Source organism: Mustelus asterias, chromosome 11, assembly GCF_964213995.1.
Source record: "Mustelus asterias chromosome 11, sMusAst1.hap1.1, whole genome shotgun sequence".
In the NCBI taxonomy this organism is placed as follows: Eukaryota; Metazoa; Chordata; class Chondrichthyes; order Carcharhiniformes; family Triakidae; genus Mustelus; species Mustelus asterias.
Window position 1 is genome coordinate 8471891 of NC_135811.1, and position 25100 is coordinate 8496990.

General features: G+C 49.5%; 1 protein-coding gene across 2 annotated transcripts in view; it reads right to left on the bottom strand.

Moving 5' to 3' along the window:
• The window catches only part of loxl4 (lysyl oxidase-like 4), a 167402-nt gene that overhangs the window by 18191 nt on the left and 124111 nt on the right, over positions 1 to 25100 (bottom strand). For both annotated transcript variants that reach the window (XM_078224342.1, XM_078224343.1), the window contains 3 exons: positions 22888 to 23055; positions 18327 to 18492; positions 14054 to 14297 (listed from right to left, as the gene is read on the bottom strand). In XM_078224342.1, the coding sequence (XP_078080468.1) occupies positions 14054 to 14297; positions 18327 to 18492; positions 22888 to 23055 (578 nt within the window). The remainder of the gene's footprint in view (positions 1 to 14053; positions 14298 to 18326; positions 18493 to 22887; positions 23056 to 25100) is intronic.

Here is a 25100-nt window from a genome sequence, read left to right on the forward strand (position 1 = left end):
TCCCAAGGTAACGTTTTGTCTTCCGGAAGGAAAATGTTGGCTTCGAAAAGACTCAATTCCAGCCAAGTGAGATTTTAATCGATGCTGGGTTAAGCCTGTGAAAAGTGTTTTGTCTATGGAAGGTTTTGGTTTGTTGGAACAGTTTTTTCTCTCGGTGGGGATTCTCTGATCTCGTTCGCCCCACCCCGCCCCACTGCCGGTGAGAACGGAAAACCTGGCGCACAGCCAAAACTCCATTCGCTGCAGCGGTACCGGGGAATCCCGGCAGTGGGCGAGGTCGGAGGTTTCCGGTACTCATCTCACTAACCACTTGTCCAGTCCAAAGATCAGACCATAAGGATTAATTAAGGGTTAATTTATGTGGTTGTTTATGTGTTTATTTATGTGGTTGTTTTCTTTCTGTTTTATTGTTTGTAATTGATAAAGATATGGCTAATTTTCTTTCTATACGTGTTAACTTATGAGGAGAGATTGAACAGATTGGGTCTGTACTCGTTGGAGTTTAGAAGGATGAGGGGTGATCTTATAGAGGCATATAAGATAATGAAGGGGCTGGATAGGGTAGAGGTGGAGAGATTCTTTCCACTTAGAAAGGAAACCAGAACTAGAGGGCACAGCCTCAAAATAAGTGGGGGCCGGTTCAGAACAGAGTTGAGGGGGAATTTCTTCTCTCAGAGGGTAGTGAATCTCTGGAATTCTCTGCCCATTGAAGTGGTGGAGGCTACCTCGTTGAATATGTTTAAATCACGGGTAGATAGATTTCTGATCGATAAGGGAATTAAGGGATATGGGGAGCAGGCGGGTAAGTGGAACTGATTCACTTCAGATCAGCCATGATCTTGTTGAATGGCAGGGCAGGCTCAAGGGGCTAGATGGCCTACTCCTGCTCCTATTTCTTATGTTCTTATGTTCTTAACTATATTCTTAAATAAACTTTGTTTGATAAAAGCTCCCTAGTGGGTCACTTGAACCATACCTGAAGTGGAACATCTCATGATGTAAAACTTATGGTTCAGCGGCAAGGGGGCTACATCTGAACCATAAGTACTTTGGAGTCTCTGACCTGATCCATGACACTTTGCTCAAGCTTCTTCACCTCCACATATTCGGTTTTGGTTTTCAAACAGTGGGACAGAACACATGAATCCCAGAAACATCCTTAAACCTCGCTGCAGATAACTGATCTGCTCATTGACATTCTTTTAATGATGTCCCTCACGTTTAGCATACGGCATGCTGGGAGTGCCACAGTGGCGAGGGGACTGCAATGTCACTGGAATTCAGAAGAATGAGGGAGATCTTATAGAAACATATATGATTATGAAGGGAATAAATAGGATAGAAGCAGGGAGGTTGTTTCCACTGGCAGGTGAAACTAGGACTAGGGGGCATGGCCTCAAAACAAGAGGGAGCAGATTTAGCACTGAGTTGAGGAGGAACTTCTTCACCCAAAGGGTTATGAATCTGTGGAATTCCCTGCCCAGTGAAGCTGTTGGGGCTACCTCATTGAATGTTTTTAAGGCAAAGATAGATAGATTTTTGAGCAGTAAAGGAATTAAGGGTCATGGTGAGCGGGCGGGTAAGTGGAGCTGAGTCCACGAAAAGATCAGCCATGATCTTATTGAATGGCGGAGCAGGCTCGAGGGGCCAGATGGCCTACTCCTGCTCCTAGTTCTTATGTTCTTAGTACACAACAGTGGGATATTGCCATTCCCTTCTGTTAAGTGTCCCAAAGAACCTTTTACAATCAGCTGACAGTCTGAGCCCTTTCAAAGCATTACAGTGACGAGAGCAAGAGATGAAAGGCTGTGGTTAGTGCAGTCATAGTTAGCTGTCTTCATATATAACATTTAAAGATCTGTTGCAATTCGGAGAAGTAAGCTTCCCCTTTAAGCACAAACAAGTGGTTATTTTGCCAGTCTTGCCGAGTGGGTGTTGGGCGGGCGAATCAGCGACTGACCTGGTGGCTAACTCCATTAGACGCTGGATAATTTGAGCAGCAAATTGCTGATGATATGGACTCTCTAAAATTAGTTACATCAAAAATACTTTTAAAGCATTAAATGTCAACAGATTATACATACATATATAATTTATATATATAAATATATATATACACATCACTAGACTCAAAACACATCACACTCCATAATCTTGCAGCCACCCCTTACAAAGAAACATCCACTGGAAAAGGGACTTTTCTAGAAGGCAAACTGGGTCGGGTTGAAGGAGACAGGGAGGCGTATGGAGGAGGGGAGTTCCACAGTTCTTTTCATTTATTCCTGCGACATGGGCATCACCAGCCAGGCCAGTTGTCCCTGGCGAAGGTGGTGATGAGCTGCCCTCTTGACGTGCTGCAGTCCCTGAGTTGTAGATACACCCACAGTGCTGTTAGGGAGGGAGTTCCAGCATTTTGACCCAGCGATTGTGAAGGGTATATTTCTAAGTCAGGATGGTGAGTGGTTTGGAGGGGAACTTGCAGGTGGTGGTGCTCCCAGGTATCTGCTGCCTTTATCCTTCCAGATGGTAGAAGTTGTGGGTTTGGAAGGTGCTGTTGAAGGAACCTTGGTGAGTCGCTGCAGTGCACCTTGTAGATGTACATACGGCCGCCACTGTGCGTCATTGGTGGAGGGAGAGAATGTTTAAGGTGTGGACGGGATGCTGATCAAAAAGATTATTTTGGTGTTTTGATGTCCGGGTAAGAGTTTGAGTGGAGGATGTTGATTCCAATACAATCCAGAGATAGAAGCAGGAAATCAGTTGGACAACAAAAAAGGCATTTGGTTTGACCCTGATTTAATAAATAGGAGGTGATGTTCCCAATGACCACACAAGCTCCGGAACATTCCCACGTTTATCAGAACATTATTCATTCACTGGAAGACATGCAAGTGTGCATCGTTAGGACATTTTTCTCATTTCTTCCCAGAAATTGGGTCTTATCTCTGATGATGTTTGGGGAGACATGTGATTAAGTTTACTTAATTGTTGACTGGAATGGGACCACCTGGGCATTCTGGGAAAATGCTGGGGTCAATATGAACCTGCCTCTGCAAAGAGATACAGGAGCTGCCCCCTTCCCCACCTCGGCCCCGCAGGGAAACTCCCGGCTTCCCATTTCAGATCACAATCTCACTCTTCCTGCTGTCCTTATAGAGACACCCCTCCCACCATGCCACCATCACCGGCCTCTCACTTACCCATTTCCTCCAATCCGCCCCCACCCCATAATCTCCCTCTATTGAGATGCTGTCACATTTGTCTCCCCTGCAGCCCCCACGAACATAACGGAGCCAAACTCGCTGCAGAGTAATTTTCACTCGCCCTGAATCTCCCGTTCCCACAATTAAATCCAGCAAGGCAGTCACCCCGTCTGGCCTACACCCCATGCCACAGTCACCCCGTGCTCCCTGCGCCGCAGTCTCCCCGCATTCCCCGCCCCTCAGTCTCCCCGTGCTCCCCACCCCGCAGTCTCCCCGCGCTCCCCACCCCGCAGTCTCCCGGCATTCCCCGCCTCTCAGTCTCCCCGCGCTCCCCACCCCGCAGTCTCCCCGCGCTCCCCACCCCGCAGTCTCCCGGCATTCCCCGCCTCTCAGTCTCCCCGCGCTCCCCACCCCGCAGTCTCCCCGCATTCCCCGCCCCGCAGTCTCCCGGCATTCCCCGCCTCTCAGTCTCCCCGCGCTCCCCACCCCGCAGTCTCCCCGCATTCCCCGCCCCGCAGTCTCCCCGCATTCCCCGCCCCGCAGTCTCCCCACATTCCCCGCCCCGCAGTCTCCCCGCATTCCCCGCCTCTCAGTCTCCCCGCGCTCCCCACCCCGCAGTCTCCCCGCATTCCCCGCCCCGCAGTCTCCCCGCGCTCCCCACCCTGCAGTCTCCCCGCGCTCCCCGCCCCACTGTCTCCCCGCCCCGCAGTCTCCCCGCGCTCCCCACCCCGCAGTCTCCCCGCGCTCCCCACCCCGCAGTCTCCCCGCCCCTCAGTCTCCCCGCGCTCCCCGCCCCGCAGTCTCCCTGCATTCCCCGCCCCGCAGTCTCCCCGCGCTCCCCGCCCCACTGTCTCCCCGCGCTCCCCACCCCGCAGTCTCCCCGCGCTCCCCACCCCACAGTCTCCCCGCGCTCCCCACCCCACAGTCTCCCCGCGCTCCCCACCCCGCAGTCTCCCCGCGCTCCCCGCCCCACAGTCTCCCCGCGCTCCCCACCCCACAGTCTCCCCGCGCTCCCCACCCCACAGTCTCCCCGCGCTCCCCACCCCGCAGTCTCCCCGCCCCGCAGTCTCCCCGCGCTCCCCACCCCGCAGTCTCCCCGCGCTCCCCACCCCGCAGTCTCCCCGCCCCGCAGTCTCCCTGCATTCCCCGCCCCGCAGTCTCCCCGCGCTCCCCGCCCCACTGTCTCCCCGCGCTCCCCACCCCACAGTCTCCCCGCGCTCCCCACCCCGCAGTCTCCCTGCATTCCCCGCCCCGCAGTCTCCCCGCGCTCCCCGCCCCACTGTCTCCCCGCGCTCCCCACCCCACAGTCTCCCCGCGCTCCCCACCCCGCAGTCTCCCCGCGCTCCCCACCCCACAGTCTCCCCGCGCCCCCCGCCCCGCAGTCTCCTTGCACTCCCCGCGTCCGCAGTCTCCCCGCGCTCCCCACCCCACAGTCTCCCTGTGCCGGAGTCTCCCTGCGCTCCTTGCGCCGCAGTCTCCCCGCGCTGCAGTCTCCCCGTGCTCCCTGCCCCGCAGTCTCCCTGCGCTCCCCATCCGCCAGTCTCCCTGTGCCGCAGTCTCCCCCCCCCCGCAGTCTTCCTGCACTCCCCACGCTGCAGTCTCCCCGTGCTCCCTGCCCCACAGTCTCCCCACGCTCCCTGCGCCGCAGTCTCCCCACGCTGCAGTCTCCCGTGCCACAGTCTCCCCACGCTCCCCGCGCCGCAGTCTCCCCATGCTCCCCGCACCGCAGTCTCCCCACGCTGCAGTCTCCCGTGCCACAGTCTCCCCATGCTCCCCGCACCGCAGTCTCCCCGCACCGCAGTCTCCCCACGCTGCAGTCTCCCCGTGCTCCCTGCCCCACAGTCTCCCCACGCTCCCTGCGCCGCAGTCTCCCCACGCTGCAGTCTCCCGTGCCACAGTCTCCCCACGCTCCCCGCGCCGCAGTCTCCCCATGCTCCCCGCACCGCAGTCTCCCCACGCTGCAGTCTCCCGTGCCACAGTCTCCCCATGCTCCCCGCACCGCAGTCTCCCCACGCTGCAGTCTCCTGTGCCGCAGTCTCCCCACGCTCCCCGTGCCGCAGTCTCCCCGCGCTGCAGTCTCCCCGCGCTGCAGTCTCCCCACGCTGCAGTCTCCTGCGCCGCAGTCTCCCCACGCTCCCCGTGCCGCAGTCTCCCCGTGCTGCAGTCTCCCCGCGCTGCAGTCTCCCGTGCCACAGTCTCCCCACGCTCCCCGTGCCGCAGTCTCCCCGCGCCGCAGTCTCCCCGCGCCGCAGTCTCCTTTGCAAAAGGGCTCTGTTGTCACCTTTCTAAAATCCTGTAAGAATTGTCCAGCTGAAGATCCACAAAGTGGCCAACAATCAGAAAATAAAACCTTGACTTTATCCCTGAGGCATCTCGCACCCAACTGGTGCCCTTTTAGACCACAAGACATAGCAGCAGAATGGGCCATTCAACCCATCGAGTCAACACCACCACTCAATGAGATCATGACTAGGTGGGTTAGGTGAGTTTACTTAATTAAAAATAAACCTAGAAACATTTTTATATTGCCACTTACATTGTCAATGCGAGAGATAGTCTAAGATTTATATATTTAAAAATACCTTGCTATGTTTCTATGAATCTAGGGAAAGCGCTGGGGATGCCATTTGACTGAGGCGGGGGGAGAGAGTGTACAGGGATAGGGATGTGTAATTCTTGTTTATCCAGGTGAAGCAATTAGGAAGGGGATATGGGATCAGTTAGGAATTCCACAGGGCGCAAGGTCTAGAGTTCCGGACGAGTTGCTATTTCCTCGAGATCTCCAGGCCAGTAGCTAATTTGCTGCCAGATGTTCACATCAATCCTGGGGTGGCTACAAAGCCACAGAGGACAAGAATGCATCCGTGAAGCTGGGCCCCACAAACTGATTTACAATCAGCTCAGTTCTCACTGCCCTGATGCTGGGAAGATGCTATTAGTTTTCACAGTCTGTTCATTACTCAACAACAGCTCATCCGCTTGCCCGGCTTAGCGTGACTGCACACTGATGTGTATATACACATATAAATAAATAGATGGAACTGTTGCTTTTCTCTTAGATTAGTCTATGCGACCAGCTATGTTTACCACAGGGGCCAAATTATAAAACGTATTCATTAAATATAATTGGAATTTTTTTTGTGAGGCGAGCTATCTTCAGTAATAGTCCATCTTCACTTTCTCCCCAGTCCCCAGGATGTGTAGGTTAGGGGGATTAGCAGGGTAAAATTAGCAAGGAGATGATGGTCTATGGTATTAACGCTAGACTATTGATCCACTTGGCCCCTCGAGTCTGTTCTTTTTTTTATTCTGGGGACATGGGCGTCACTGGCTGGGCCAGCATTTATTGCCCTTCCTTAGTTGCCTGAGGGCAATTGAGAGTCAACCACATTGCTGTGGCTCTGGAGTCACATGTAGGCCAGACCAGGTAAGGACGGCAGATTTCCTTCCCTAAAAGGGATTAGTGAACCAGATGGGTTTTGCTGACAATCGACAATGGTTTCATGGTCATCAGTAGATGCTTAATTCCAGATTTTTTTCGTTTTATTGAATTCAAATTCCACCATCTGCTATGGGGGGATTCGAACCCAGGTCTCCAGAACATTAGCTGCGTGTATTGGATTAATAGTCGAGCGTTAATACCACTAGGCCATCACCTCCACTGTTCTGCTGTTCAAAGGCCTAACTTGACCATTGGGCTGCACGGTGGCACAATGGTTAGCGCTGCTGCCTCACAGCGCCAGAGACCCGGGTTCGATTCTTGGCTTGGGTCACAGCCTGTGTGGAGTGTGCACCTTCTCCGCGTGTCTGCATGGGTTTCCTCCGGGTGCTCTGGTTTCCTCCCACAGTCCAAAGATGTGCGGGTTAGGTGGATTGGCCATGTTAAATTGCCCCTTAGTGTCAGGGGGTCTAGCTAGGGTAAGTGCATGGGGTTATGGGGATAGGGCCTGGGTGGGTTTGTGGTCGGTGCAGACTCGATGGGCTGAATGGCCTCCTTCTGCACTGTAGGGATTCTATGATTCTAATTCCATATTCTCACCTTCACCCCAAATTCTTAACACCTTTGATTAACAAAAAACTATCAATTTGAATTTTGAAATTCACCAATGCTCTAACAACAATTGTCATTTGCTGAAATGAACATGTGGAGAAATATTTCCCTTTGTGTGTGTAGATGTGTTTCCTAATTTCATTCCCGAGAAACCTGCCTCTAATTTTAAAACTAGCTTCCCAATCCAAATAGTTTCTCTCTGTCCAGTCGATCAGTTCCCCTCAACACCTTGAAAGCTTCATCACACTCTTACCTTCTAAATTCCGGGGAAATACACCCTAGTTTGTGAATCGCTCCTCGTTATTTAACCCTTAGCATCCCATCATTTTGGTAAAACTCCACTGCCCTCCTTCCAAGGCCAACATATCCTTCCTGAGGTGTGGTCACAGCAACTCACCAACTTCCACAGATGCACCTTGGAAAGCATTCTTTCTGTTTGTATCACAGCTTGGCATAGCTCCTGCTCTGCCCAAGACTGCAAGAAACTATAAAGAGTCGTGAACGTAGCCCAATCCATCACTCAAACCAGCCTCCCATCCATTGACTCTGTCTATACTTCCTGCTGCCTTGGAAAAGCAGCCAGCATAATTAAGGACCCCACACACATCGGACATTCTCTCTTCCACCTTCTTCCGTCAGGAAAAAGACATAAAAGCCTGAGGACATGTACCAAGCGAATCAAAAACAATTTCTTCCCTGCTGCCATCAGACCTTTGAATGGACCTACCTCATCTTTCTCTACATCCGAGCTTTGACTGTAACACTACATTCTGCACTCTCTGCTTTCCTTCTCGATGAACGGTATGCTTTGTCTGTACAGCGCACAAGAAACAATGCTTTTCGCTGTATGTTAATACATGTGGCAATAATAAATCAAATCAAATCAAATCAAAGGCTCTGTATAGTTAACGCATGATTTCTATCTGCCTTAGATTCTAATCCTCTTGATAATAAGGCCAGAATTGCATAAGCCTTTTTGATTATTTCCTGTACCCATTCATGACATTTTAATTATTTTATATATGGAACACCAGTGTCTCCAGCTTTTTTTTCACCTTTCCGAAAGGACTTTGTTCTACCCTGTGAAGATGCAGAATGGGTGACCACGTATTTATCTACACTGAAATCCATTGGCCACAGTTCTGCCCCTTCACTTCACCTATTAATCATATCTCGTTGCAATTTTATGCTTCCATCTACACTGCTTGCATTGCTCCCATCTTTGTGTCATTAGCAAAGTATTCCAGAGACCCAGGATAATGCTATGAGGACCCGGGTTCGAATCCCACCATGGCAGATGGTGGAATTTGAAATCAATTAAAATCTGGAATTAAAAGTCTAATGATGGCCATGAAACCATTGTGGTAAAATCCCATCCCAGAACATTTTGTAGCCAATGAGACACTTTGAATTGTTGATATATGAGAATTAATCAACTGAGTTTTGTCCAGGTGAAACTTAGTCCCATGGGATGGGGCCAGTGTGGGATTGCTGTTGGTGCAGACTTGATGGGCCAAATGGCCTCCTTCTGTACTGGAGGGATTCTATGGTTGCACAGTGGGGCTATTACAGATGGTGCACAGGATTAGCAACATTTGGAACATTTGACACTGCAACAAGAGAGGAAGAAGAAAGATTGAGGGTGGTGAGGCATTCCTCCATTTGAAATGAAAATAACAAGGGAGGGAAGAGGGAAGGTGATGGCGTAGCGCTGTTGTCATTGGACCATTAATCCAGAGACCCATGGTAATGCTCTGGGGACCCGGGTTCAAATCCCACCACGGCAGATGGTTAAATTCGAATTCAATAAAAATCTGGAATTAAAAGTCTAACCATGAAACGATTGGCGTAAATTCCCATCTGGGTCAATAATGTCCATCAGGGAAGGAAATCTGCTGCCCTTGCCTGGTCTGGCCTACATGTGACTCCAGATCCACTCAATAGACTCTTAACTGCCCTCAGGGATGGGCAATAAAAGCTCACTTCCCCTGAATGAATTTTAAAGAAACCTGGATATGTGGCTATCTATCCCATCATCTACGTTATTAGTACATACTGAATAGTTGAGATCCTGACACAGATCCTTGCGGAATACTACTGTGCACATCCTGAAAATACCATCCTATTATCCCTATTCTGTGTCTCTCGATCATCGGCCAATTCTCAAAGGTTTACCTTCAATTTCATGAGTTTCAACATCAGTTAACAGTCTCTTAAGAAGGACTTTATTAAATACCTTCCTGAGGTCCATATAAATAGCATCCATAGATGTTCCCTGTTCAAAGAAATTTAATCAGATTCATCTGGTAGGACCAGCCCTGTGATGCATAGGTTAGAGGGATTAGTGGGTAAATATATGGGGATAGGGCCTGGGTGGGATTGTGGTTGGTACAGACTCGATGGGCCGAATGGCCTCTTTCTGCACTGTAGGATTCTATGGTTCTAAAAACCTTCAAAGCGTTCAGTCACCCTACCCTTGATTAATGTGCTGAGTAACTTCCTGACAATGAAAGTTAGGTGAACCGGTCTACCATTCCCTGGTTTCTCTCTCTCTCTCACTGTTCTTATAATCACAGGGTCGTACGTGCAATTTTCCAAACTAAAGGAATGGTTCCTGAATTGAGGCTTTAGACAAGTGCCGGAATTATAATGCCTTGTCCGTCCCAGATTCTGGGGTGGGTCAGGCTCGCGGAACGGCATTCTCCGTGGGCCTCGGGCGGGATCTTACAGGCCTCGGGCGGACAGGGCGGTAAGATTCCAACAAACGTGTCTGCAATGTTCTCATCAACTTCCTATGGGAACGCTGGGATGGGAATCCCCTCCTGCTGGGGAATTTGTCATCATTTTCCTCGTGCCAGTGCCCCCGGGCTCCCTTTCCAGGTGGATGTGACAGGTCCCTGGCACTGGTTGAAGAAGAGTAGGAGAGCTCTCAGCACAAGTCGCCAAAATAAATTCACACCTCAATGGTCTCACTGTGCTTTCTTGGCTCTTGCTGTGCAGACATTGACCGTCATGTTTGTCTGCATAAGAGCAATGACCACACCTTGACAAGTAGCTCACTGGCCGCCAAAGCACTTTGGTTCATCCTATGAACATTAATGCACTGTCTAAAAGCAAGTTCCTTCCCTTTACCTCAGTTTAGCATTGAGGTCAATTTTAGCATCTTTGCTGCTGTCTTTGGCACGGATGGGGCTGTGGCTCCAAACTGGGTAATTCCTCATGTCCATACATAGACAACACAACTCAAAAATATCTTTCACTTTGAATTAACGTGACATAACCCCAAAGGAATCGCACTGCTGAGTTGCTGCTTGCTAAAGCAGCTCCCAAGGCCCCAAGGATTCCGACAAGTGACGTGATCCTTGCTGAAGGCAGGAATTTACTTGGCAAAGTGTAGTCACTGGCAAGACCCAAACTGTCAGATAAAGAAACTAACTCCACATATGGGACCCAGACAGCAGTAATACTCTCATCATTTGTACGAGGGAGGTCATGCCTCACAAATTTGGTTGAGTTTTATGAGGAGGTGACAAAAATGATTGACGAGGGAAGGGCCGTGGATGTCGTCTACATGGATTTTAGTAAAGCATTTGACAAGGTCCCTCATGGCAGGCTGGTGCAAAAGGTTAAATCTCACGGGCTCAAAGGTGAACTAACTAGATGGGTACAGAACTGGCTTGGTCAAAGAAAACAGAGGGTAGCAGTGGAGGGGTCTTTTTCTGATTGGAGGTCTGTGACTAGTGGTGTTCACAGTAAGAAGTTTAACAACACCAGGTTAAAGTCCAACAGGTTTATTTGGTAGCAAAAGCCACTTTTGCTACCAAATAAACCTGTTGGACTTTAACCTGGTGTTGTTAAACTTCTTACTGTGTTTACCCCAGTCCAACGCCGGCATCTCCACATCATGACTAGTGGTGTTCCTCAGGGCTCTGTACTGGGACCTCTGCTGTTTGTGATATATATAAATGATTTGGAAGAAGATGTAGCTGGTCTGATTAGTGAGTTTGCGGACGACACAAAGATTGCTGGAGTTGCGGATAGTGATGAACATTGTCAGAGAATACAGCAGGATATAGATAGGCTGGAAAATTGGGCGGAGAAATGGAAGATGGAATTTAATCCAGATAAATGCGAAGTGATGCATTTTGGTAGATCTAATGCAGGGGGGAGCTATACAATAAATGGCAGAACCATCAGGAGTATAGACACACAGAGGGATCTGGGTGTGCAGGTCCACAGATCTTTAAAGGTGGTGACACAGGTGGAAAAGGTGGTGAAGAAGGCATATGGCATGCTTGCCTTTATTGGATGGGGCATAGAGTATAGAAGTTGGCATATGATGTTGCAGTTATATAGAACGTTGGTTAGGCCACAATTGGGATACTGCATCCAGTTCTGGTCGCCACACTACCAGAAGGACGTAGAGGCTTTGGAGAGAGTGCAGAAAAGATTTACCAGGATGTTGCCTGGTATGGAGGGTATTAGCTATGAGGTGAGATTGAATAAACTAGGGTTGTTCTCCCTGGAAAGACGGAGGTTGAGGGGCGACCTAATAGAAGTTTATAAAATTATGAAGGGCATAGATAGGGTGAACAGTTGGAAGCTTTTTCCCAGGTCGGAAATGACAAACACAAGGGGTCACAAGTTCAAGGTAAGGGGGGCAAGGTTCAATACAGATATGCGGGGGACGTATTCTACACAGAGGGTGGTGGGGACCTGGAATGCACTACCAAGCAAGGTGGTTGAGGCAGACACGCTAGGATCATTTAAGACTTATCTAGATAGCCACATGAACAGACTGGGAATAGAGGGATACAAACAGATAGTCTAGTTAGGAACACATGATCGGTACAGGCTTGGAGGGCTGAAGGGCCTGTTTCTGTGCTGTATTGTTCTTTGTTCTTTGATCAGCGATCATCTGTTCTGTGGCTTTCCAGAAATTAACTTTGTGTGTGTTTTCTAAGGACTCCAAAGAAAGAATTATTAACCCTCACAGCACAGCTCTTTCCAGTGGATGCCACTGGAGAGTGAGATCCTCGATCCTCTCTACCCCGTTGACTCCAAGGTCAGAGTTGACAGTTTTACTGAAGGTTGCAGCCAGGACACAGGATTGACTGATGGATCATGGAGATGCTGGGACACAGCGATCGGCTGATTTGGGCTGTCTTCTTCCTCACTCATCAGATGATTTTGTTTATATCCTCAGTCTCAATTGAAGGCAGAATCTCAAATGTCTAAATCTGGGCTTCAGGCTGGTTTATATATACATAGCTCCTTGAACGTGGAGTCACAGGTGGACAGAGTGGTGAAGAAGGCATTCAGCATGCTTGGTTTCATTGGTCAGAACATTGAATACAGGAGTTGGGACTTCTTGTTGAAGTTGTACAAGACATTGGTAAGGCCACATTTGGAATACTGTGTACAGTTCTGGTCACCCTATTATAGACCGGATATTATTAAACTAGAAAGAGTGCAGAAAAGATTTACTCGGCTGCTACCGGGACTTGATGGATTGAGTTATAAGGAGAGGCTGAATAGAATGGGACTTTTTTCTCTGGAGCGTAGGCTATAGGTGATCCTATAGAGGTCTATAAAATAATGAGGGGTATAGACAAGGTAGATAGTCAACATTTTTTCCCAAAGGTAGGGGAGTCTAAAACTAGAGGGCATAGGTTTAAGATGAGAGGGGAGAGATACAAAACAGTCCAGAGGGGCAATTTTTTCACGCAGGGGTGGTGAGTGTCTGGAACAAGCTGCCAGGGGTAGTAGTAGAGGCGGGTACAATTTTATCTTTAGAAAGCATTTAGACAGTTCGATGGGTAAGATGGGTATAGAGGGATATGGGCCAAACGCGGGCAATTAGGACTAGCTTAATGGTAAAAACTGGGAGGCAAGGACAAGTTGTGCCAAAGGGCCTGTTTCCATGCTGTAAATCCCTATGACTATATACAGAATAACAGATACCCGGAAGAGAGTTACAGACTGGAATCTAATCGAGGGGTTCGGGGTAGTTTATATATAGAATAATAGATACCCGGGAGTGAGTTAGAGACTGGAATCTAATCGAGGGGTTCGGGGTAGTTTATATATAGAATAACAGATACCCGGGAGTGAGTTACAGACTGGAATCTAATCGAGGGGTTTAAGTGGTTTATATATGGAATAACAGATACCTGGGAGTGAGTTACAGACTAGAATCTAATTGAGGGGTTCGGGCTGGTTTATATGTGGAATAACAGATACCCAAGAGTGAGTTACAGACTGGAATCTAATCGAGGGTTTCGGGATGGTTTATATATAGAATAACAGATATCTGGGAGTGAGTTACAGACTGGAATCTAATTGAGGGGTTTGGGTGGTTTATATATAGAATAACAGATACCTGGGAGTGAGTTACAGACTGGAATCTAATCGAGGGGTTTGGGTGGTTTATATACAGAATAACAGATACCCGGGAGTGAATTATAGACTGGAATCTAATCGGGGAGTTTGGAATGGTTTATATATAGAATAACAGATACCCTGGAGTGAGTTACAGACTGAAATCTAATCGAGGGGTTCGGTGTTGTTTAATTATAGAGTAACAGATACCTGGGAGTGAGTTACAGACTGGAATCTAATTGAGGGGTTTGGGTGGTTTATATATAGAATAACAGATACTCGGGAGTTACAGACTGGAATCTAATTGAGGGGTTCAGAGTAGTTTATATATATATGTAATAGATTTATCAATTTTCCCTTTCACAAATTTCTATGATGACCTTTTGAAGGATAAAGCACAACCCAGCCACGAACCTACCCGTGACAGCTGTGCCAGACCCAGGACTGGGGTCCGGCCCTGGGTCTGAAGTCTGACCGGCCGATGTTGTGTATCTGTGAGGAGAAGCGGAGTAGCCGGCGATGTCCGTATGGCCAGTTCATGTTGTCGGCTGTCTTTGCCAGGCAACCCTCATCATGGGCACAGTAGAGCAGCTGGAGGGGCCGATCTTCCAGGTATGCCGACTCCTCAGCAAGCTGGGCATCCAGGACAAGGTCTGGAAGAGCTAACAGCAACAGGCAAAGAGAACGTTCAGAGAGTGATTATCTCCTTCATACGCTCGTCACATGTTTTGCTTTTAATCATTTTTATTTTTTTCCTCCTTCTTTCCATCCCTGGAGAGGTTTGTGGCCCTCACCTGAACTCTGTCTCCATTGCCTTCCAAATGCTCATTCATCACATGGGAGCCTAGTTAGTGAATTCAACTGTAGACTGCGCTGCATCAAACTCAGGGTGGAATTTACCACCTTGCCCCATGGTCAGTTTGGTGGTGGATGGGGGTATTTAATCAGGCCTATCCCCCCTCCTGTTTCCACCCTGATTGAGCCCATGGTAGGAAGGAATGTTCCGTGTGGACAGCCTTCCCATCCCACCGCCAACAGAGTCAGTGGTAGGTTGGTGTGAGGGGGGGGGGGGTGCTTACCACATGGGGACCAGAACAAGCAAACCTGTGCAGGGTTGTTTGGGGACTTCTACAGGGCGGGGTGGCGGTCATTCTTTCAAAGGCACTCAGTGCCTGATTGAGAGACCTGATATCGGGAAGGGAGGGTGGGCATCGAGACCATCCCCCTGCCCTTGCTGCCAATCCCCTCCCCCGTGACCCTCACCCATGAGCCTCCTTCCACCACCTTCCCTCACCTGTGGGCCTGTGTCCAGTGCTGATATTGGGCTTTGGGCAGCACCAGTAATACCGGCAGCTGCCACCTCCTCCAGGTGGCGCTGCTGTTCACTAGAGCTGCCAGATTCTGATTGGCACCGAACTGTTGGTTGTTTATTTATCCCCTTCCTGACCCAGGAGAATCGAGGTCAAATATCCTGGCTGGGATTCTCCCAAAAAAAAACCAAGTGCCCAACGGGCTGGAAAACGGGAGAATTTCCCACCATTTTTTGGACGTACTTAGCTGAACCAATCTCCGGCAGTCTGTGCCTCAGAGAAATTCATGCTGGTAGCTGGGGAGGTGGGGTGGGTGGGGGCTATTCCCAACTGAGAGGCGGGTGTCAGTGCTGCGCATGCACACTGCCCCCCCCCCATCGCCGGCCTCCCAATCACCAGCCTGCCCAGTACCTCCCCCAACGCCCCCCAATCGCTGTTCTTCTGATATCTTCCCAACCCCCCACTCCCCCCCCCGCCAACCATTGCTGTCTTATACGACCCCCCACCAGCCCCAATTGCCAGCTCCCCGTGTCCAGCCCCGACAACCCCCCCAGCCCATGGCCAACCCCAATCTCCACCCCCCCACCCTCCATGGCCAACCCCAACCTCCACCCCCGCCCATGGCCAGGCCCGATCTCCAACCTCGCCCATGGCTAACCTCGATCTCCACCCCCTCCCATGGCCAGTCCCAATCGCCCCCCCCATGGCCAACCTCGATCGCCACCCCCGTCCATGGCCAGTCCCGATCGCCCTCTCACTCCCTCCCCCACCGATTCCATTGCAGAGCGGCAGCAGGTCCCCCCCTCCAACCACCAATCACGAAATAGCGATTTCCACATGGTAATTAGTAATTTCTGGCACGGGGCTCATTATGCAGAAAGAAAGAGCCAGGGAGTCCCGCGATGGGCCGGACTCTGGTTGTGAGGCCCGCTAAAAGGCGCTGATGTCTCTTGGTCCGCTGCACTATTTGAACAGTGCAGCGGGCTGGGAGAATCCTGGTCTATGTCACCTCTGGTCGCCAGTGAGGCAAAGCAGACTCAGTACGAACCGTGGCTTCAGATGGAACATTAATGGCCTATTACTTTACAATGACTTTCCCCCACCTTTTCCTCACAGCCTTAAATTGCATTTGTTGCCCATTCTTTAGCCCTCTTTGTACATCATTTACCACTTGACGGGGAAGGGGGGGGAGGGGGGAGGGAGCGAGGTCTTACTCCAATTTTCTTTTGACCAAGCACAAATAGCACACCCAACACCCTTGCAACCTCACAGCTTGGACCCATCTCCAAAACTGGTCCGACCTGATATAAAACATTCCCATCGATACATCTTCAAAAGAGATCTGAAAGTCCCAACCGTCAGCTGACTGTGGGTGACATCGTGTACAGTTCACACGTTAGTTTAATTGGAAAAGGGACCGGATTCTCAGAGTCAGACTGTCAACCATTTAACAGCCTTGCAGTGGTTACTAATCAGCGTGTCGTAAATGGACATAATATTGTGTCATTCCAGTAATCTAATCCTTTACTGAATCCTGGAATACTGGGATCATCAACAACTTGCAGCTGCTCCAAGTTGAGCTAACAGCACCAAAGACAAGACTTTGGAGGGGATGTGGCGACGATTCGCCAGAATAACATACCAGGGTTAAAAGAGTTATAATTGAAGAAGAGGGTCACGTTGATTCGACTTGTCGAGAGGATTTTGTTTATTCATTCAAGGGAGATGGGCGTCGCTGGTCGGCCAGCATTTATTGCCCATCTCTAGTTGCCCGAGGGCAGTGGAGAGTCAACACATTGCTGTGGCTCTGGAGTCACATGTAGGCCAGACTAGGTAAGGACCGAAGATTTCCTTCCCTAAAGGACATTAGTGAACCAGATGGGTTTTTCCGACAATCGACAATGATTTCATGGTCATCAGTAGATTCTTAATTCCAGATACTTTTTATTGGATTCAAATTCCACCATCGGCAGTGGCGGGATTTGAACTGGGGCCCCCAGAACTTTCGCTGAGATTCTGGATTAATAGTCAAGTGATAATACTACAAGGCCAAGCTCTCCCCTGGATTATGGGGTGGTCTAATTGAGATGCTTAAAATGATTAATGAAATTGATTTGATAAGGTTGATAGAGATGGCCGGGGGCGGGGGGGTAATGGGTGGTTACAGGCTCAAGGGGGCAGAACCTTAAAATTAGAGCTATGCTGTTGAGGATCTGGGTTCAATTCCAGCCCCGGGTCACTGTCTGTGTGGAGTTTGCACTTTCTCCCCGTGTCTGCGTGGGTTTCCTCCAGGTGCTCCGATTTCCTCACACAGTCCAAAGATGTGTGAGTTAGGTTGATTGGCCATGCTAAAATTAACCCTAGTGTCAGCGGGATTAGCAGGGTAAATGAGGGTTAGGGAATGGGGCCTGGGTGGGATTGTGGTTGGTACGGACTTGATGGGCTGAATGGCCTCTTTTTGTACCGTAGGAATTCTATGATTCTATGAGTGATGTCGGAAACACTTCCTCACACAAGGGCGGGTGGAAACCTGGAACTCTCTCTTCCCCAACAAGCAGCCAAGGTTGGTGCTCAACTGAAAAATGTCAGAACTGTAATTGGTGGATTTTTGTTGAAAGGAGAGGCACGTCCACTGAAGCTTTTTGTCTTGCACTCAACAGGAAAACACGAAAACCAAATTTCAAAATCGGAGTCAACTCGCCAGCCAATCAGCTTGCAGTAAAAATTGTTTGAAATTTGGCATGCTTGTGTTTGACCTGATGAGTGCAAAATGAAAAACTTTGACAACATGTCTTTCTTTTTAGCAGTATTCAAGGTGTTCAAAGGTGGCACAGTGGTTAGCACTGCTGCCTCACACCGCCAGGGACCCGGGTTTGATTCCGGTCTCGGGTGACTGTGTGGAGTTTGCACATTCTCTCTGTATCTGCGTGGGTTTCCTCTGGGAGCTCCGGTTTCTTCCCACATTCCAAAGATGTGCAGGTTAGGTGGATTGGCCATGATCAATTCCCCCTTAGTGTCAGGGAGATTACCTAGGGTAAATGCATGGGATTATGAAGATAAGGTCTGGGTGGGATTGTGGTCGGTGCAGACTCGATGGGCCGAATGGCCTCCTTCTGCACTGTAGGGATTCTATGATTCTCCATGTTCTTCTGAGGGAAATAATATATCAAGGGATATGGAACCAAGGTGGGGAGATGATGTTAAGAGTCAGGACAGCCATGATCAAACTGATTGGGGAACAGGCCTGAGTGGTCGATGAATCAGTCCCGTCGCCTACTGTCCCACCCCCCCGTCCCAGCCTATTTCCGGACCCCCTTCCCCCCCCGCTTCCCCAACCAAGCTGTTTTGGAATAGGAGACGGGGGCCGGGTCTAATACTCACTCTCTGAACAGATGACGCCAGCAGCATACCGACCCCCACCTCGCTGACACTCAACACGGTCACGGTGTTGTAAACACTGCAAGATCGACAGCTCTGTCCCCGAACAAGAAGTCCCACTCAGGACCACGTTGTTTGTGGTTGTGGCTCCCTGCCAGTACCAGGTTTCCTTCGAGACAAAAGGTAGAAGGTTCAGTCGCAGCGCAGTCCAGGAGCAGATCCGCTCTGCTCTGGGAAACTCTTTCACCAAGTACACTGGGTGGGGAACACGTCCAATGGACAAGCAATTTCTTTTATTCATTCAGGAGATGTGGGCATCGCTGTGGTGGGATTCGAACCTGGATCCCCAGAGCATTACCCTGGATCACTGGATTTCATTGAGTATGATGCTGGAATCGATTTGTAATGGCCGCAATGCCTCATCACCTACTCCTTGTAACTAAAGGGCTGTTCTGTATAAACTTTTATTTACATTTACTTACTATTGGTCTCAATTCTTACTTCCAATCCGGATGAATGTAGATGTATGTGTTTCCCCATTTCTCCGTACCTTTTCAGTAGTTAATAAACTTACTCTATTATAACAGTAAGGATAGGCAACAACACCTCCTCCATGATCATCCTCAACACCGGTGCCCTACAAGGCTGTGTTCTCAGCCCCCTACTATACTCCTTATACTCCCTATGACTGTGCGGCCAAATTCCCCTCCAACTCGATTTTCAAGTTTGCTGATGACACCACTGTAGTGGGTCGGATCTCAAACAATGACGAGACAGAGTACAGGAATGAGATAGAGAATCTGGTAAACTGGTGCAGTGACAATAATCTCTCCCTCAATGGCAACAAAATGAAGGAGATTGTCATCGACTTCAGGAAGAGTAAAGGAGAACATGCCCCTGTCTACATCAATGGGGACGAAGTGGAAAGGGTCGAAAGCTTCACGTTTTTAGGTGTCCAGATCACCAACAACCTGTCCTGGTCCCCCCATGCTGACACTATCGTTAAGAAAGCCCACCAACACCTCTAATTTCTCAGAAGACTAAGCAAATTTGGCATGTCAGCTACAACTCCGACCAACTTTTACAGATGCACCAGAGAAAGCATTCTTTCTGGTTGTATCACAGCTTGGTATGGCTCCCATCCATTGACCCTGTCTACACTTCCCGCTGCCTCGACAAAGCAGCCAGCATAATTAAGGACCCCACGCACCCCGGACATTCACTTTTCCACCTTCTTCCGTCAGGAAAAAGTTACAAAAGTCTGAGGTCACGTACCAACCGACGCAAGAACAGCTTCTTCCCTGCTGCTGTCAGACTTTTGAATGGACCGACCTTGCATAAAGTTGATCTTTCTCTACACCCTAGCTATGACTGTAACACTACATTCTGCACTCTCTCGTTTCCTTCTCTATGTATGGTATGTTTTGTCTGTATAGCGCGCAAGAAACAATACTTTTCACTGTATGTTAATACGTGTGACAATAATAAATCAAATCAAATCAAATAAAAACTCAAGAAAGCCTGGTTAAATTGGCTCTCTTTTAAACATAACGATTGGGTCTGGCAAAGGTATCCAAGGGAAAGGGAATCTTGTTAGATTAAAGCATCATTACTACAGCAGAGGGTGGGGTGAATAAAGATAAGGGGGGGAATTTTCCTGTCCCACCTACCACAGGAAGCGGAGCGGGTGAGCGGGGCAGAGACCATGGAAAGGTCCGTTGACCTCGGGCGGGATTTTCCAGTTTCGGAGCAAGTCCCATCCGTGGAGTCAGTCATCCCTCCTAATCCGGGTCTGGGACAATACGGAGGTGGTATCCCAGCTGGACAGTAACAAATCGAGTGATCTCGTCTGGATCAACAACTTTTGGGGAATCTGGGATTGGTTGTAACAATCCCGGATGAGCCCTTCTGCAATTTCTTTGGGCGGCACGATAGCTCTGTGGTTAGCACTGCTGCCTCACAGCTCCAGGGACCTGGGTTCGATTCCCGGCTCCGGTCACTGTGGAGTTTGCACGTTTTCCCCGTGTCTGCGTGGGTTTTCTCCGGGTGCTCCGGTTTTTTTCCCACACTCCAAAGATGTGCGGGTTAGGTGGATTGGCCATGCTCAATTTCCCCTTAGTGTCAGGGGAACTAGCTAGGGTAAATGCATGGGGTTATGGGGATAGGACCTGGGTGGGATTGTGGTCGGTGCAGACGCAATGGGCTGAATGGCCTCGTTCTGCACAGCAGGATTCTACAATTATGTAAATTGGTTATCAGACAAGAAACAGAGAGTGGGTATAAATCAAACATTCTCAGGGTGGCATGGTTACTAGTGGGGTAGCACAAGGGTCAGTGCTGGCTCCACATCTGTTCACAATCTCTATAATGATTTGGATGTTGGGACCAATTGTATATTTCCTGATTTATTGATGGCATCAAACTATGCAAATGTGCCTCCCCTCTGCAACGAGAAAGGTTTGATGTGGAGATGCCGGCGTTGGACTGGGGTAAACACAGTAAGAAGTTTAACAACACCAGGTTAAAGTCCAACAGGTTTATTTGGTAGCAAAAGCCACACAAGCTTTCGGAGCTGCAAGCCCCTTCTTGGCTTGGCTTGCAGCTCCGAAAGCTTGTGTGGCTTTTGCTACCAAATAAACCTGTTGGACTTTAACCTGGTGTTGTTAAACTTCTTACTACGAGAAAGGTTTGACAAGCCTGGGCTAGAACACGGGAGATGGAATATAATATAAATAAATGTGAAGTTATTCACTCTGATAGAAAAAGGAAGGCAGAGTGTTTCTTTAACGGTGAGAGTTTGGGAAGTGAGGGTGTCCAAAGGGCCCTTGGGTGTCCTTGTTCATGAATCACCAAAAACTGGCACGTATGTGTAGCAAGCAATTCGGACAGTAAATGGTATGCTAACCTTCATCGCGAGAGGATTGTGTACAGGAGTAAAGACGTCTTGTGCAGTTAAACTGAGCCTTGGAGACACCACACCTGGAGTATTGTGCACAGTTTTGGATCAGTTGAAGGATCAGTTACAAGGGGACACAAGTTAAAAGTGAGGGGTGGGAGGTTTAGGGGGGATTTGAGGAAAATCTTTTTTACCCAGAGGGTGGTGAGGGTCTGGAATGTGCTGCCTGGGAGGGTGGTGGGGGCGGGATGCCTCACATCCTTTAAAAAGTACCTGGATGAGCACTTGGCATGTCATAACATTCAAGGCTATGGGCCAAGTGCTGGCAAGTGGGATCAGGTCAGGGCATTTCAGGCATTGGTGAAGTAAAGCTAAGTTTATTTATTAGTCACAAGTAAGGCTTACATTAACATTGCAATGAAGTTGCTGTGAAATTCCCCCAGTTGCCACAGTCCGACGCCTGTTCAGGTCAATGCACCTAACCAGCACGTCTTTCAGAATGTGGGAGGAAACCAGAGCATTCGGAGGAAACCCAGGCAGACACGGGGAGAACATGCAAACTCCACACACACAGTGACCCAAGCCAGGAATCGAATCCGGGTCCTTGGTGCTGTGAAGCAACAGTGCTAACCACTGTGCTACGGTGCCGCCTCTGCCGGCTCGATGGACCGAAAGGCCTCTTCTGCACTGTAGTATTCTGCGATTCTGTGATTCCCTTATCAAAGGAAGGCTATTTTTATCATAGAGACAATGCAATGGAAGTTAACCAAATTAATCCCTGGGAGGGCGAGATTGTCTTGTGAGGAGAGATTGAGGAGACTGGGTCCAAATTCCATGGAGTTTTGTGAATGAGGGGGTGACCTCATTGAAACGAACAAAATTCCTGCAGCGTGTGACAGGGTGGGTTTCCCCTGGCTGGTGAGTCGAAACCTCTGGTGTTGTTAACCTGGTGTTGTGAGACTTCTTACTGTGCTTACCCCAGTCCAATGCCGGCATCTCCACATAGTGAGTCGAAAACCAGGGGACATAATCTCAAGGTGAGGGATTGGCCAGTTAAGACTGAGATGAGGAGGAATTTCTTCACTCAGAGGGTGGTGAATCTTTTGGAATTCTCTACCCCAGAGAGAAGCTCAATCATTGAGTGTGTTCAAAACAGAAATCAATAGGTTAATAACATCGAGGGAAATAAGGGTAGCGTGGGAAAGTGGCACTGGGGTAAATGATCAGTCAGGATCCAATTGCATGGCGAAGCAGTCTCGATGGGCTGAATGGCCTTCTCCTATGTTCTAAATATACACAAGGCACACACTGTTCAGGAGGGCAACTGGCCAAGAATGAATGATGGAGCTGTAGAATATTCTGGAATTTGGTTAAATAATTTTGTGGGGGTGGTTGTGGTTGAGGTAGAATACACACAGAAAGTGTCGATGTAGAATTTTGCCTGGGGTGATGAAGTGGCTGAGAAAGACCCCAAAATAGCTTAGGGTGTACATAATGTACAGAAGGAGCAAAGTGATGGGCTGAATGGTCATTCCTTGACCCATGTTCTCCTGCATTATTCTGGATACATTTTTCCCTGAATGGAAAGTCCATGCTGTGGCCTCATTGTTAGACTTGGCGCTAATGGATAAAGTGTGATCGAATTTTATCTTCTCCATGAAGGCCTACCTTTAGGGCATGGTTGGCAAAGCCAAATCCCAGTTGTCGGCACACTACCATAGCCTCGTTCAGACCCCAATTATCACTACATACAACGCCCCACGCCGTGGTGCCATTGAATTCCACCTGAACCTCCACACGGCCTTCAAAGGAGTTCCGGCCACCATTCAAACGGATCTATATTGGAGAAAAGAAGAATAATTAACTCTTCAAAGAATTCCAAATCCTTCGATGACCTCATCCCTCCCCATCTCTATAAAACTCTATAACCTCCAGAGATCTCTCTATAACCCAGGAGATCTCTCTATAACCCCCGGAGATCCCTCTATAACCATGGAGATCTCTCTATAGCCCCCAGAGATCTTTCTATAACCCCCGGAGATCTCTCTATAACCCCCAGAGATCTCTCTATAACCTCCAGAGATCTCTCTATAACCACCAGAGATCTCTCTATAACCCCCAGAGATCTCTCTATAACTCACGGAGATCTCTCTATAATCCTTGGAGATCGCACTATAACCCCCGGAGATCTCTCTATAACCCCTGGAGATCTCTCTATAACCCCTGGAGATCTCTCTATAACCCCCAGAGATCTCTCTAAAACCCCCGGAGATCTCTCTATAACCTCCGGAGATCTCTCTATAACCCCTGGAGATCTCTCTATAACCCTCCGGAGATCTCTCTAAAACCCCCAGAGATCTCTCTATAACCCCCGGAGATCTCTCTATAACCCCCGGAGACCTCTCTATAACCCCCGGAGATCTTTCTATAACGCATGGAGATCTCTCTATAACCCATGGAGATCTCTCTATAACCCATGGAGATCTCTCTATAACCCATGGAGATCTCTCTGCTCCTCCAAATCCGCTCTCTGATGGGTTCTTGGTTTTCATCATTCCTCCAATTGGCAGCAATCCCTTCAGTTGCCTAGACTCTAAACTCTGGAGTTCCTTCCCCACCTTCCCCTCAAAACCTGCCCCTTTGACGCTCCGGTGCTCTCTCAATACTGCCTTCTGACAGTGTGGCACTCCCTCAGCACTGACTCTCTGACAGTGCGGCACTCCCTTTGCACTGACAGTGCAGCATTCCCTCTGCGCTGACAGTGCAGCACTCTCTCTGTACTGACAGTGCGACATTCCCTCTGTACTGACAGTGCGACATTCCCTCTGTACTGACAGTGCGACATTCCCTCTGTACTGACAGTACGGCATTCCCTCTGTACTGACAGTGCGGCACTCCCTCTGTACTGACATTGCGGCACTCCCTCTGTACTGACAGTGCGACATTCCCTCTGTACTGACAGTGCGACATTCCCTCTGTACTGACAGTACGGCATTCCCTCTGTACTGACAGTGCGGCACTCCCTCTGTACTGACATTGCGGCACTCCCTCTGTACTGACAGTGCGACATTCCCTCTGTACTGACAGTGCGACATTCCCTCTGTACTGACAGTACGGCATTCCCTCTGTACTGACAGTGCGGCACTCCCTCTGTACTGACAGTGCGGCACTCCCTCTGCACTGACAGTGCGGCACTCCCTCTGTACTGACAGTGCGGCACTCCCTCTGCACTGACAGTGCGGGACTCCCTCTGTACTGACAGTGCGGCACTCCCTCTGTACTGACAGTGCGGCACTCCCTCTGTACTGACAGTGCGACACTCCCTCTGTACTGACAGTGCGGCACTCCCTCTGTACTGACAGTGCGACACTCCCTCTGTACTGACAGTGCGACACTCCCTCTGTACTGACAGTGCGGCACTCCCTCTGTACTGACAGTGCGGCACTCCCTCTGTACTGACAGTGCGACACTCCCTCTGCACTGACAGTGCGGCACTCCCTCTGTACTGACAGTGCGACACTCCCTCTGTACTGACAGTGCGACACTCCCTCTGCACTGACAGTACGGCATTCCCTCTGTACTGACAGTGCGACATTCCCTCTGCACTGACAGTGCGACATTCCCTCTGTACTGACAGTGCGGCACTCCCTCTGTACTGACAGTGCGACACTCCCTCTGCACTGACAGTACGGCATTCCCTCTGTACTGACAGTGCGGCACTCCCTCTGTACTGACAGTGCGACACTCCCTCTGCACTGACAGTACGGCATTCCCTCTGTACTGACAGTGCGACATTCCCTCTGCACTGACAGTGCGACACTCCCTCTGCACTGACAGTGCGGCACTCCCTCTGCACTGACAGTGCGGGACTCCCTCTGTAC